Below are 14,689 nucleotides of genomic sequence, written 5' to 3'. Positions count from 1 at the left end.
GCATAGGTTGAGTTTAGGCATGTTTAGGCTACAGCGTTGTAAAAGGCACAGACCCCTAAGGAAATAAAACTTGTTCAGAGAGGCAGGACTGTAGGATATGTTGCTGGTGGGACAGGAGATGATCTACAATGCAGATTGGAATCAGATTTGAAATGCCTATGTGTCTAGCTAGGGAGTTTGAACTTTATCCTGTAACTAGTAGAGAATCAGTGGAGGTTTCTAAGCAGAGAGTGTATAATCCTCTTTATTCTTTTAGAAAGATTATTGGTGTGAATGTTGGAGACTGAAAACGATGGAAAGAAATTGGAGGAAAGGAGACCAGAAAAAGTTAATGGGATAATCTGAGGGATAGATTATTACTGCCTAAACTAGAATAGTACTATTTTGTATAGTGAAGAAAGGACATCTGATAAAGAATAAAAGTATTTTGACTAGTTAGAAGACAAGGATGAGAAAGAATGAAAATGCCTTTTCACAATGCAGAGATGTGGCATAAGAAATAAGAGTTTAGCCCGGCCGGGCGTGGCTCAGCAGTTGAGCGTCGACCTAGGATCCAGGCAATCGGGGTTCGATTCCCGGTCAGGGCACATGCCCGGGTTGCGGGCTCGATCCCCAGTCGGGGGCATGCAGGAAGCAGCCGATCAATGACTCTCTCATCATTGATGTTTCTATCTCTCCCTCTCCCTCTCCTTTCCTCTCTCTGAAATCAATAAAGATATATTTTTTTTAAAAAAAGAAATGAGTTTAAAAATGTTTTTCAAGTAGAAGTATAAGAATTGGAGTATGGAGAGAATAGTGGAAGGAAAACCAGAAGGATTCAGCTATGGATTTAAAAGGACTGATCTTAAAGGGTGGTAGTGAAGTAGAAAAAAAAGATCGAAGAAAAAGTATTTCATGGAAAGAGTAGATTATACGATAGAATAAAATGAAAAACAAAAATATCAAAAGAAGCTCAAATTTTGAGTATTGATAATTGAAGGAATTTGGTGATTTTAAAAATAAAAAAGACCATAATGAAAGGGCACAGGTTTGGCAAGATATTACTAAGTTTTCTTTGAGCCTTCTGAATTGAGATAAATATCCCAGCAGAAATATATAAAAACAATTTGACATGAAATGAAATGAGAGGTAAACCTTTAGAAATTGATTTGAAAGTCAAGACTATATATGTTGTTGCTTAATTTTTATATGTACTTATGTCTCTCCAACTAAACTATAATATTTTGGAGAACATTCATTAACCTTACACATGCTTCCTTACACATCCTATAGTGCTTAGCTCAGTGCTATGCATGTTGGAGGTATTCTGTAAATACTTTGAATGGAGAAAGATCAGACATATGCAAACACTTCTCACAGGGTACAAACTTGACCTGAAACTTAATAGATGAGGAAGATAGTCACCAGAGACAAACATTGAGAACTCTAGACAGAGGAAGTAAGTAGTATGTGGAAAGGCATGAAGGCGTAAAATGACATTTTGTGTTAAGGTAGCTGAAAGTAGGTCAGTTTCTCGAAGTAAGAGATCTGGGCCATAAATATAGATATGATAGTGTGTACTGTGAAAAGATAGGTTGGTTGGAAAGGAAGGCATGAGTTAAATCATGAAGAGCCTTCTTAAGGAGTTTGTCCTTAAACAATTACTGAAAGATTTGAAGCAAGCATACAACATTTAAATTTTAGAAATATTGCCAGAATGGAAAAGAGTAAGGTAAGACTAAGGTGGGGAAAATCAGATAAAGTGTACTTTAGGTTAAAGAAAATGGTGACTTTGTGACAGCTGTTAGGAAGTTGAATCAACGTGATTTGATAACCGGAAGGTGATTGAGAAGAGTCAACAGTGACTTTGGAGATTATTGGGTATGGTTAAGCAATCAACAGTGAAACCATTTATCAAAATGAGGGCTATTAGGGAAGGACCTGTTTAAGGGAGGGAGTAACTGGAAGGAGGAGAGTAAGTTGTGAGTTTGAGACACTTATGAGATATTCCAGGGTCAGTTTCTCAAGGTAAGAGATCTGGGCCATAAATATAAATATGATAGTTGCCCATGAATTGATGAAATTAAAGCCATGGATCTTGGGTTCAGGTGTAATCTTGGGTTCAGCTAAACAGTCAAACGCCCATGACTACAGTGAGCCATGTTTGACTTCAAATAAAGGACAGAAAACACCTCGTGTCAACAGTCACCATTCTTCCGTAGGAGGAATCTCCATGGCATCCCACAAAGCAGCCAAAGGGCTCATCTGCTAGGCACATCTCACAGGGACAGCCCAGCTGTAAGGAAAAGAGATCACAGCGGGTGGGCATATAGCCACTGTGGGTTAGAAACCCCAAGTTCCAAATGAGACCAATATTCCTTGTAATGGCTCCATATGTATAGCTTCCCAGGTCCATGCAAGAGACATGCCCAGCCAGTTATAAGAATTACCACACTCAGAGAAACCCAAAACTATAGCCTCCTACCAGATACCTATGGTTTATTGACAGTCATCTCAATCCAGATGCAGTTTACCAATGAAGGGTCATTTTTAGCATAATCAATGTGCCTTGTAATACAGTTCAAATCCTACTAATAATCCAGGGGAACAGATTTGAAAAGTTAACCCAAAGTCACACTGGTCCATAAAGAACAGATTTTGTTAACTCTTCACTCACATGCAAATACAAATGAGATCATGCAGACAGTATAAATAAGATCACAAAGAGAGTACGTATGAAGAGGGTCACACATCTCCCAATTCTAGCATATACAGGACAAGCAAAGGAAGGGGAGTCAAGAAGGCCCTGAGAAGGAACAACCAGAGAAACAGGAAAGGAATCAGGAAGGCATGATGATAGGGAAGCCAAGGGAATTAAAGCCAGGAAAGGTAGCACTCAGGAGTGTCTATTTGTGCAATTATTAGGTTAATCGGTTAATTATTAGCAAAATCAGTACATTGAAGTGGTAGAGGTAGAAGCCAGATAGCAGTGTGTTAAGGAAAAAATAGAAGTTGAGGCAGCAAAGGCAATATGCTTGTAGAGTGCTTATGGGAAAGCCTGTCTGAAAAGGGAAGATGGCAGACAGTTGGAGGGGGGTGTAGGGGCCAGGGGGATTTAGAATGATAAAAAATGCCAAACATTTTAGTGTAGGAGTAATGTGTATTTTTGTGTACAGTTTTTCACTCTCAGCTTTCTTTTTCTGTGTATCCGTTGTTATCATTTGTGTTATCAGATATTTTTAATAAAACTATACTATGAATGAAAGGAGAGAATTTTTTTGTTTAACAGTGTACAGTTTTTTAAAGTCTTAGAAGAGGTAAAATATTAGAACAACTTTGATTTCCCTGTAGCAAACAAACATATAGTTATCATTACAACAAACCTGTGCTAGGACCATTGAATAACATACATCATCATTGTTATATGAGAAACTGGCTTCATTCAAAATTAGAATACATACCTTTCATATTATTATTGTAATATACTATATTGAAATATTCTGTTATGACTATAACTTCATCATATCTATATCTATGTATACATATACACATATAAATGTTATGTATTTGAAAAACAACAGATGTATACAATTTGTAGAGAGAACACTATTCTTTACTTATTAAAAAGTTAAACTTTTCTTCACAGATAGCTAACAATATTAAATAATGTGTTTAAAAATGCTTCATAAACTATAAAATGCTGTATAATATAAGATATTGAAATTAACAATCAGGTGTGTAAGGTTAAGCTGCAAATATTGATGAGCTATTTTTACATTAAAAAAACATTTTCTGGGAAATACAAACCTAAAATGCATTCAGGAACTAAAGTACAGTCATGTGTCTATTAACAACTAGGATGCATTCTGAAAAATGCATAGTTAGGCAATTTCATCATTGTACAAAATCATAGTGTGTTCATACATTTACCTAGAGGGTATAGCCTACTGCACACCTAGGCTATATGGCATAGGCTATATGCCTGTACAGCACATTGCTCTACAAAACAACATGAGAGTAAATCAAGCACGAGAGGAAATGATGCAATCAAGAGACAGTAAACATGAGATATATGAGGCTGTTGCCCATGTAACACGGCACGCTGTTTTATAACCAACTTTTTTCATAAGTAAAAGGAGTATACTCTAAAATAACGATAAAAAGTATGATATAGTAAATACATAAATAACAGTTGCTTATTTTCATTATCAAGGATGATGCACTGTACATCATTGCATGTGCAATACTTTTATATGACTGGCATTGCAGTAGGTTTGTTGACACTAGCATCGCCACAAACACGTGAGCAATGTGTTGGGCTAAGATGATATGATGGCTACAACATCACTAGATAACAGAAATTTTTAATTTCCATAATAATCTTATAGGACTCCAATTATACATGTGGTCCTTCATTGTCCAGAATGTAATTATGCAGCAAATCACTATAAGGCCAAGAAACAGGGAGTTTCCAAAGAAATGGAGATATATCAGTACCCATAAACAATTGTTCTAATATGGAAAGTATTAATAGTACATAAAAATAATTTAAGATGTTGATAGTGTGGTCTTCTAAAGGAGAAAAAATTATATGAAAAAATGGAAGGCATTCAAAGCTTAAGCCTCAAGAAATAGCAGAGAATGTGTTTGTATGAAAAATGAAGCTGCCTCAGGAAATAATGAAATACAAAAATAATAATAAGGGACTAACATTAAACATATAAGTAATCAGCCTTTTACCCCATTCCAAATCCTTATCATAATATACTTGACCCTTCTGGTAGATGTAGGGTAAAAGAAGCTATATTTACTCTCATATTAAATTTTTATACTTTAAATTATGTTGTTAGATATCTATCTCCAATATCCATGTATTTGTGGTTAGACCATAAGTTCTAAACCACATGCTACCCTGAGAAATCTGGCCAGAATTGAGTAGTGGTCTATTTGACCTCTATTTGCCCTTTGTACTAGTGGTTTAAACCAGATTATCTAGCCTATATTCATTATCTGTATGACTATCAGACTTCTCAAGGTGAAAATATTCTAAGAGCAAGGAATGAGAAAAGGGGAACCTGAATAAGCTATATACATTTCTCAGCCCATGTGAGAGCACAATGATTGAACAAAGAAGATCATGGATGGATCCTAAGGACAAAAAATAATATTAATCAAAAGCCTAGAAGCAGCCCAATAAGCCAAAAAACATCTTAATAAGGCTATCTCTCTACCTGCCTATCCAAATGCTTTTCCACCTGCGCAGATCCATTCCTGCCTGTCCAGCTGCCTCCACATCTGATCCCTACTTAACTGATCAACCGTCTCCTTCACGGGCCCCATTGCTGTCCCACCATTCCCAAATTCTTCCAAGCTATCCAACTGTTTCTCCCACCCGCCAGCACTGTATCCTGCCTATCTGTCCATCTGTCCCCTCTACTCTCCCGAAGACCTTTTTACCAGCCCCACTATTGTCCTACCAAACTAAATATCTTCCTCGCCCTCCAGCTGCAGTAGCTCCCAGCTTTTCTAGCAGTTTCCCTTTTCTGCCAGCCCCAATTCCTTCTGGCCCACCTGACCATTTACCACAGCCACCCCGAAGTCCCCCAACCATTCCTGATTCTGACTCACAGAGCAAGTTATTTTATAAAACTTTCAGGCATAAACATTTCCTCCCAGCAGAACATTGTACCCCAGCTACATTAATGCCTGCCCTTGTCCACCGTTCCCTTCCAGCTCAAGTGGTTGTTTCCCCAACCCCTCTGGAAGCTCTCCCAGTTTTGAAGCCTTCCGGTTTATCCAGTCATCCCCCTCATCAACTGGTCCCCACTCTTTCTTATATCACTCCATTGCCTGAACATCCTGCTAGCTTAGGTCCTTTTCAGTCAGTCCAGCAATCTGTTCCACAAACCACATTGTCACGTCTGCCCCAGGCCATGGCAGACCGTCCGGCTGCCCCAGTTCTCTCTCACCCACCTCCCTGCTGTTCTCCACCCTCTTCTTTGTCTTCATCTCCTACTTCTACGCCCTCTTCTTCACCCTCTGTGCAGTTTTCTTCCTCCTCAATCCTTGCTTCTCCTTCACCTTCCTCTTCTACCTCACTATCCTTACCTCCCTCATCTGTCCCTCTTTTTCCCTCACCTTTGCATTCAACTCCCTCTCCATGTTTGCTCCCAACGTATTTAGATTTTCCCTCTCCGATTTCTCCTGTTTCTTCTTCCTTCATGATTTCTTCTTCCTTTCCCCCCATGCTTCAATCTCCCTCTCTTTCTATCTCCCCATCTCCTTTTATTCCTATCCATCCCTTCAATCATCCTCACTGGGGGAAGAAAGTAGAGAAGAGAAGAGAAGCGAGTGAAGTAGCGAAGAAAGAAATAGAGAAGAAAGAGTTGAGAAACGACAACTTTAAAGGTAAATAAATTGAGTTTATTAGATACTTTGTAGATTTAGCAATATTTTGTTTGGGAATGGTGATTGAAGGGGAAGGAATATGTAAGAATAGAAAAGCCTAAAAGGAAGAAAAAGGAACATACTTTTAATGTTCAGAAATTTGTGTTAAATAACTTATTGCTCTCCCTGTTTTCCCTGTGGTCACAAAAAGATAGTCAGGAATCTAGTACTCGTTGACTATTTCAGTTTGTCCAAATAAAGATATATATGGGTATTGGAGATAGGTATACATCACATATGTCACTTTCCAAAACACTTCTATCTTCATTGACTTGAATAATTGAATTCAAATGAATTAGGAATAAATGCCCTTAGGATTCATACTAGTGGCCCTAGTGCAGCAGCAGTTAGCTTTTTAATATACCTCATCCTGATTCCACCCCAACCCAAAATCTTCCTTTGTTTTTCACTCTGTACTTATGCCAAAATGTAACACGCTGTTTCTAGAAGATGCAAAATTCTAATAGAAGATGATGTCATCCCCTGATGATTTTGGGGTGGCATTTTGGCACACTAAAAGCAGACTCTACATTAAAGGTACCCTTCTGTGGCATAAAAACCATGCTTACATATGTGATACAACTGAAAAAAAATGTGTGCACACTCCTCCATGGAGTAAGATCCAAGCACCCAAACCTAGTAAACTAGAATGGAAATTCCTGCCTACCCTGACAAGCAATTTTTATATTTTCTACCTACCTGAATCTTCAGCCAACTCTGTTAGAGTTATAGGACTACCTACTAGTCATGACACCAACTCAGAACTAAGAGTAATGCAAATTATTATTATCCAGATAGGAATGCTCTTAAAGAAATGAGGACTGAATCTACACATCTATAGGAATTCCTTCTATATCTGTCCTAAACAATAGATGAATAGAATTTAATAATCAAAGCCTTAAATAGACATTCCTACATGAAGATGGAGTGCTTTATTGGAACTATAATCCCACAACCATTTTTATTCTACTGTTGACTGCCTTAAATTCCCATGCTAATATGTCTATATATTTCTCCAATATCCTTATATGTGATTATCTGGACACACACACACATACACACACTACATGAATGTGTCACTTATATGTATGTAAAAAGAAGTTAACTTTATTTAAATGTACTAAGCATTTTTTTATGTATGGTTCACAGAACTATAGATAATGCCTTGCCTTCATCACTGTCAAAAAATGACCAGAAGCATCAGAAACATCTCTTATCCAAAATCAATTGTGGTAAAGAAATGAAGGAAAACAGCAGGATGAACTTGGCTACTAACAAAGATGCATTCCAGCTTAAACTAGTGGAAACTCAGAAGCTCCTAGAAGATCAGCATCTAAGCAGTTTGCAAGTATGAGACTATAAATATGGTATTACTATTTTAAGATCTAGTAATAATTCTGTCCATTTTTGCAGTGTTCTCCACTAAAGAAATGTATGCCAGTTGCCAAGGATAGGCCATGAAAGAGAATGTGGAGGAATCAGCATAAATTCATCACAAATACTAGAAAAAATATTTCTTAGTTTTTTCCTTACCTTTTATTCATTTTTCCTCTGCTTCATCTATTATTCTTTTTCCATCTCATATTTAGAAAAATATGCTTTATGAATGTTATTTTCTGACAAACATGAAAGCTATTTGAAATTACAATGTAATATAATTGTCACTGTTAGAGACTAGATTATAAAAGCAACCTGAAAATTATAATGCATGTGGACATTAGGTGTGTAATGAAAATAGAGCACAATTAGCTAGGAATGGTATTTATATTCTATTTCTTAGGGCACTTACTTTGTTATTTTCCCACCAATGAGTGGAATTTCAGCTGATTTTCCTGAAATGTTCATGCACTTTATTTTTTTATAAGTAATTACACATATTTATCAGATTCCTAGTAGGTTGATATTAAGAGTAAATTCATAACCTTGGACTGATTCGTTCAATAGCTAAGCAATAGTTGCAAGGTTATAAAAGGAAAGTAGGAGACTTCTGGCTATGATAAAATGCCTTCCTGCCATAAACAACTATAATTATGAATAAAAGGTATGAAACAAATATTTTTAGACATTACACAATAGGCAGTACAACATATGATCTTGAAAAACAAGGGAAACAAATGAAATAAGCCCTAGATTACATAGGCTTTTTACCTGGACATAATCTCTGGATAAGCCTCAAAAAATCCACAAGTTAAAAAACACTCTCTTAAAGAAGATGCACAACATAATGTTCACAATGTCCAACATTTAATCACAACTTAACATGTGAAAAAGCAAGAAAAAAATAGCCCATAACTAGGAAAAAATTAGTCAATATAATCAGATGAAGAAATGACAGAGATGATGGAATTAACAGGGATTTAAAACCATTCTTATAAATATTTTCAAGGAATTAAAGTAAAAGTGAACATAATAAAAAAGGATATTTTAAAGGAACTAAATAGACCTTCTAGATCTGAAAAGCATAATATTTGAAACAAAAATTTCACTCGATGGACTTAACAGTGTAGGTATTATAGACAAAAAGATGAGTGGGCTTGAAGACATGGCAATAAAAAATATTCAATTGAATAACTGAGAGAAAAAGACTGGAAATAAATGTGTAGAACATTACTTACTTGTAAGACAATATCAAGCAATATAATATACATTTAATTAAAATCCCACAAAGAGAAGAGGGAGTATTTAAAAAACAGTGAGTTAAAATGTTTCAAATTTGATAAAACTATAAATCCACAGATCCAAGTAGTTCAACAAACACACACATACACAGGCATACACACCATGAAGGCACATCAAAATCAAATTAAGCCAGAAGAGAAAAGATACATTACATGGATGCTAACAAAAATAAGGTGGACCACTAACTTCAAGCCAAAAGACAGTGAAACAACATTTTTTTAAGTTCTGAGAGAAGGAAAAAATGACCAATCTAGAATATTGTATCCAACTAAAATATCCTTCTGAAATTAAGGTGAAATAGGCATTTTCAAATAAACAGCTGAACACCACTGCACTACACCAGCATCTGCACTACAAGAAATGCTACGGAAAGTTTTTCAGGTGGAAGGAAAATCACATGATATGAAAATTCAGATCTATAGTGACAGAAAGCAGATTAGTGGTTGTTATGGTAGATAGGGATTGACTACAAAGAAGCATGAGAAAAATTTTGGTGAATGGGAAAGTTCTATATATCGTTTGGTATGGTGGTTATGGGTGAATAATTTGTCAAAGCTCATTGAACTACACATTTAAAATAGGTGCATTTTATGGTAGATAAGTATCCTCAATAAAATTGATTTTAAAACTTAAACATGAAGCATGTTAAGTCTAGTATAGTTTATATCAGTAACGTCCAAGCAAAACTTGCAGTTGATCATAATGTTTCACTGTTTAGTGGTGAGAAAAATTCGGGGGGGAAAAAGTATAGTGTAGTGAAATCAGAAATTACTGAATTTCTTTTGAGGTGCTTTGGGAGATGAAGCCATTACAGAACTACTCATACAGAAATCTTAGAGTCATGAACATCATACAGCTAGAAGGACCTTATAACCCAGATTACATCTCATTAGATGCAATCTCAAAGGAAGTCCTCCAAGCCTACTTTCATTATTATTATTAATTAAAATGACTCAGTTTCAAAAACAGGCATTGGAGGAGTTGTGCTCAGTTTTATTCTCCTAATTAGGTTGAAGTGACCAACACTTTAAAAAGAGATCACAGTACTGAAGGGTATGATAAGCAGGGGCCAAATGCTGGTAAGATCAAACTCCCATGAATCATTTTCAAAACCTATGTCACAGCAATATATCAATTAGTAAACATTAACTATGCAACTTAAATCATTTCTATTCTATAACTGATTTTCTTGGTTTCTTAGTTTATTTTGGGGGCTAGAAAAATAATGTGTTTTGGTTTAATATCAGAATATTTTTCCTTTCTAAAATTTGTGAAAAATCTTAAGGGACACTAATTTTCTTTCTTTGAGTCCATTTAACTTTTTTACTACATTTACAATTTTACATATTCTTGGAATTTATTTTTATATATGTGATACAAGATTAATGTTTAGATATGTGTGAGAAATTAGAAACATTTTACCACATTTACCATACTTTGAAATGATAATGAAATTTTATTAAAGACTGATAGGCTTCTCTTTCTGTGGAATAGCCCATTCTCTGTTTCACTGCTTCACTAATAAACTTACTTTCACTTTAAACTCTAAAAAAATAAATAATCTTAAAAAAAAAAATAAAGACTGATAAATTCCAGGATATTTCAGTGAATAGTGATGAGAATGTCTATGGAATTTATGGAAATTATTACTATGCTAAATCTCCAAAAAAAGAGCCACTAAAAATTAAGTTCTCAACCCTAAGTCCATATTAGAATTACTTGGGGAATTTAAAAATAATAATAATACCAATATATGGACCCCACCCAAGTATTAAATCAGCAAGACTCAGACACATATTTTTACAAAGCTCCTTATGTAATTCGAACATGAATCCAGCATTGAGAACTCTCCTATGTAGAGCATACATTACCTTTTATAAAAAGATGTACCCCTTCCAACAGGAAATTCATATTAGGATCATAGGGCTTTTAGGAGCTTCATTCAAGTCCAGTGAATGTTTCAGGAAAAAATGCCATTTGTAAATAACTTTTTCAGAATTTCACATGCTATTATGAAACCTTCAAGAAAAAAATGGAATAGCAATAGAAAAATTATTTTTAAGCTATAATTGTGACTAGAATAATTGTGTAGTTACTTTAGGCTTAGAAATTAAGGCTAAAATGTTATTAAAGTCTTTGCTAGCTCCCTCTTACTGTTTATAATCATTTTACCATATTTTATATGCCAAGGAGAATTGGGTTCAGTAATAACGATGTGTTGAATCATAAATTTTGGCATTTACAAAATTTCTAAGCTTTAAAACTTTGTTCTTTTTTCTTTCAGAAATTTTGTGATGAAGTTAACCAGATAACAAATTCTGAAACCCTCTCAAGTATAGACAGTCTTGAGGCTGGAGAACATGAAGAAATCTATTTAACACTTACTAATAAGGAGCCTTCCACATCAATTCAGCAGAATTCTATTTTCCTCAAATCAGCAAATCTACAATCAACTAATCTAAGTTGCTTTGATGAAGATAAACTGTCATTCTCTAAAACTCAACTTATAAATAATTGGCTAATAAGTTTAGATGATCCAAATATTCAAACTGTCACACCTTTCTCAGATATTTTAAGTAAACCTAATATTCTACCTTCACATGAATGTTTTAATAGTAAAGAACAAAATCCATCTACTCTACATGTAGAAAGAGTCACAAATACTACTAATAATTTAGTAGACTTTGTATGTAGTCCACCCATATTTGTACATGATAAAAAAACCAAAAAGACCTCTGAAACCAGCACTCTGAAGACAGCTGACTCCTCTTCTAGGGCATTCAAAAGAGAGAGTACATTAGTTACTGAGAGCCCAACACTTAAATGCAGCACAGCCTGGAACACTCCAGATTCTCTAACCCAAGAAATGGCTACTGTTTCAGACCAAGTGAAATATTCTGAATTAACTCAAGAAAACAGAACTACTTCAATTCCTACTTCATTTGTACCTGTGGAAACATCTTTAATTTTGCCATCTAATACACAATCAGCTGAACCTTTACCAAAGAACAGTATACATATAAATGAAATCAACCCAGTGCAGTGTTCTGATAAGTTAGAGGAAGTGAAAGATGTTAAAGATGAAAAGATAAACTATTTTAGTTCTAGTAAGATAGAGTTGCCTTTATTTTCAGACAATTTTCCAGATGCCTGTATACCTCACAACTCTGATTCAAAAGATAAAAAACAGAAAATAACTGAAACATCAACATTATTGTCTAATGTAATTTCTAATTATGACTTAGTTGGTCAGCACAAGAAAACAAAATACAATTTTCATGAAAGAAGCAGTGTGAGGTTTCTAAAAAGTATTTTAAAGAAAGAATCTAAATACGAGCATGATTATTTTAAGGCCCTAGTTATAAATCAAGGCCTTAAGTTAGGAAATCAAAAAGCAGAAGCTATCAGAGATAGTATTGAATTAACAAAAGAAAAAGGGAAAGGGGCAGAAATTCCAAAGACTATGAAAAAACTGAGGTGGTTTGATGAAACTGAAGATACAAGAAAAAATGCTGATGGTGGTAATCATTCCCTGAAGAATGGAATAGAAATATCTCAACAGCAGTCTCAATCATTGCACATTCAAACTAATAGTGATGCTGCTAGCAACATAATTAGTGTCCCTGCTTGTGCTGTAAATTCTTCTAATAGGAAAAAGCCCAAGGATGATTTTATCTCTGAAAATGTTAATGCTTTAGGAGGATCTGGAACAAACCACATGTCTTTGAACTGTTTCATACCTCTAGATTTTAACATTGCTAAACAAAGCTGGCCATGCTCAGAAAAAGAAGAAAGTAAATCTCCTATACATAGTGGTGATTCTACAACTCAGAAAGCTAATCTACAAAGAGGTAGAGCAAAGGTAATTAGGACAAAATCTGCTAAAGTCCAGTCAGGGTTTGTGTATCCAAATAGAAAAGGCACTGTTATTCAAGTGCAGTCTGCAAGCAAAGCCAACGCATTTTTACAAGCTCAGGGTAAATTAATTGTCCCTCATCCTCCTAAATCTGCACCAAATGTTAGGAGTGATAAAAATATACAAATGTCTCAGTGTCAATCAGAAATGCCTGAAAATTCCCAAAACATGATTACAAATAACTATTTCGATTTGAAACATGTGCTTCCAACAGAACACAAGTTGAATCAATGGAATAACGAAAGTAGTCTTCCACTCTCACATGTTTGTTCTGACACAATCACTGTGATGCCATCTCTACAATACTGTTCTGAGTGCCAAACTTTAGCAAAAATAAATCATTCAAGTGGCACTCAAACCATTGCGCGGCAAGATGGGACATTACACTGCACTCAAAGATGTCCTGTTTATGAAGACAGTCATCACTCTGTGGCTTTTAGACCTACCAAAGAAGAATCTATTCCCTCTTGGAAAAGACAGCATAATATTCTGGGTCAAAATGAAAAGGCTGCTGGTAAGAATAAATGTATATATTTTTATAGATAAAACGTACAACTTTTTAAATTCATGTGAAATTTTTTTTATTAAGGTACAGTGATATATACCTTATAGATATTAATGTTAAATAATAACTATAGGAACAACTTATCTTCCTTACTATTGTTCCTGTATATCTAATAGCTGAAGTTTTTAAGAGAATTACCCAACCTTTGCTCAACTAAAATTAGAAACTTTCGCTAGCCTCCATTTTTTCCATCACTTTTCCAGGACAAAGAATAGGGTCTAATTGCTATCCCATGCCATTCTGTCATTACCCCAATATTATAGTCAAAATGTCTATCAAAATAATCTCAGTAAAAATATTGTTTAAATTATTCTAGATAGATGAATAAATGTTGTTATAATACTTTTCCTTATTTTTGTTTTACATATTTGTTAAATTGACTTGTTATAAGCTAATGATAGATATGCCAAACCCATCCATCCCCTTTCCAAAAGAATGGCAGCTCTACTGTTATCTGTTATATAAGCTGGTTTTCATATAGAGAAAAAAATGATAGCATTCCTTTAAACATTTTTGAAAAATATTCCTCTATAGAATTTCATTCCCTGTGTAGCTGGTTGATGCCTCATATAGCTTCTTTCCTCTGAGGGAATGGACTAGGAGACCATAAATTCTCCTTCCAATGGGAATCAGTTGCCTATTGAGAAATAGATAGGACTTGGGGTAGGGCGGAAATCAGAAAAGTAATACTTTTCTTTTCCCAATAATAAATATTAAGAAGATATAAAGAGAGAGTTAGTTTAAAATTGAGTATTTAAAGTCTTCTTCAATTAGACCATGAGATTTTAAGAACAAGGGACTTTTTTTTGTATGTAATTCATCATGTATCCGCAGGTCCTAACTGTGCCTGGCACTTAATTTAGACACCTAGATTTTTCTTGAATTGAATGGACACAAGCCATATTGGCAGGTGGAAAGCTAAATGCAAAGCCTCTAATCTAAAAATCTTCAATACTTATCTACAAAAACTATATTTTAAAAAATTATATCTCTCACTAGAGTGGAATCAAGAGTCTTCCATTCTCCTATTTGTTCTGACTTACTCACTATGATGCCATCTCTTCTTATCCAGTCATTTCACCATGTAACTTTAGTTTTCACAT

The 14,689-nt window shown here is 34.9% G+C and overlaps 1 protein-coding gene across 2 annotated transcripts in view; it reads left to right on the top strand.

Moving 5' to 3' along the window:
• The window catches only part of CEP126 (centrosomal protein 126), a 64,397-nt gene that overhangs the window by 29,268 nt on the left and 20,440 nt on the right, over nt 1-14,689 (top strand). For both annotated transcript variants that reach the window (XR_013999965.1, XM_081152932.1), the window contains exons 5-6: nt 7,576-7,774; nt 11,390-13,535. Coding sequence is in view for 1 of the 2 variants with exons in the window: in XM_081152932.1 (XP_081009058.1) it covers nt 7,576-7,774; nt 11,390-13,535 (2,345 nt within the window). In the remaining variant the exon portion in view is untranslated. The remainder of the gene's footprint in view (nt 1-7,575; nt 7,775-11,389; nt 13,536-14,689) is intronic.

Source organism: Miniopterus schreibersii, assembly GCF_964146895.1.
Source record: "Miniopterus schreibersii genome assembly, chromosome: 12".
In the NCBI taxonomy this organism is placed as follows: Eukaryota; Metazoa; Chordata; class Mammalia; order Chiroptera; family Miniopteridae; genus Miniopterus; species Miniopterus schreibersii.
Note: the sequence above shows the minus strand (reverse complement) of the source record. Positions and strands in the feature narration are given on the sequence as shown.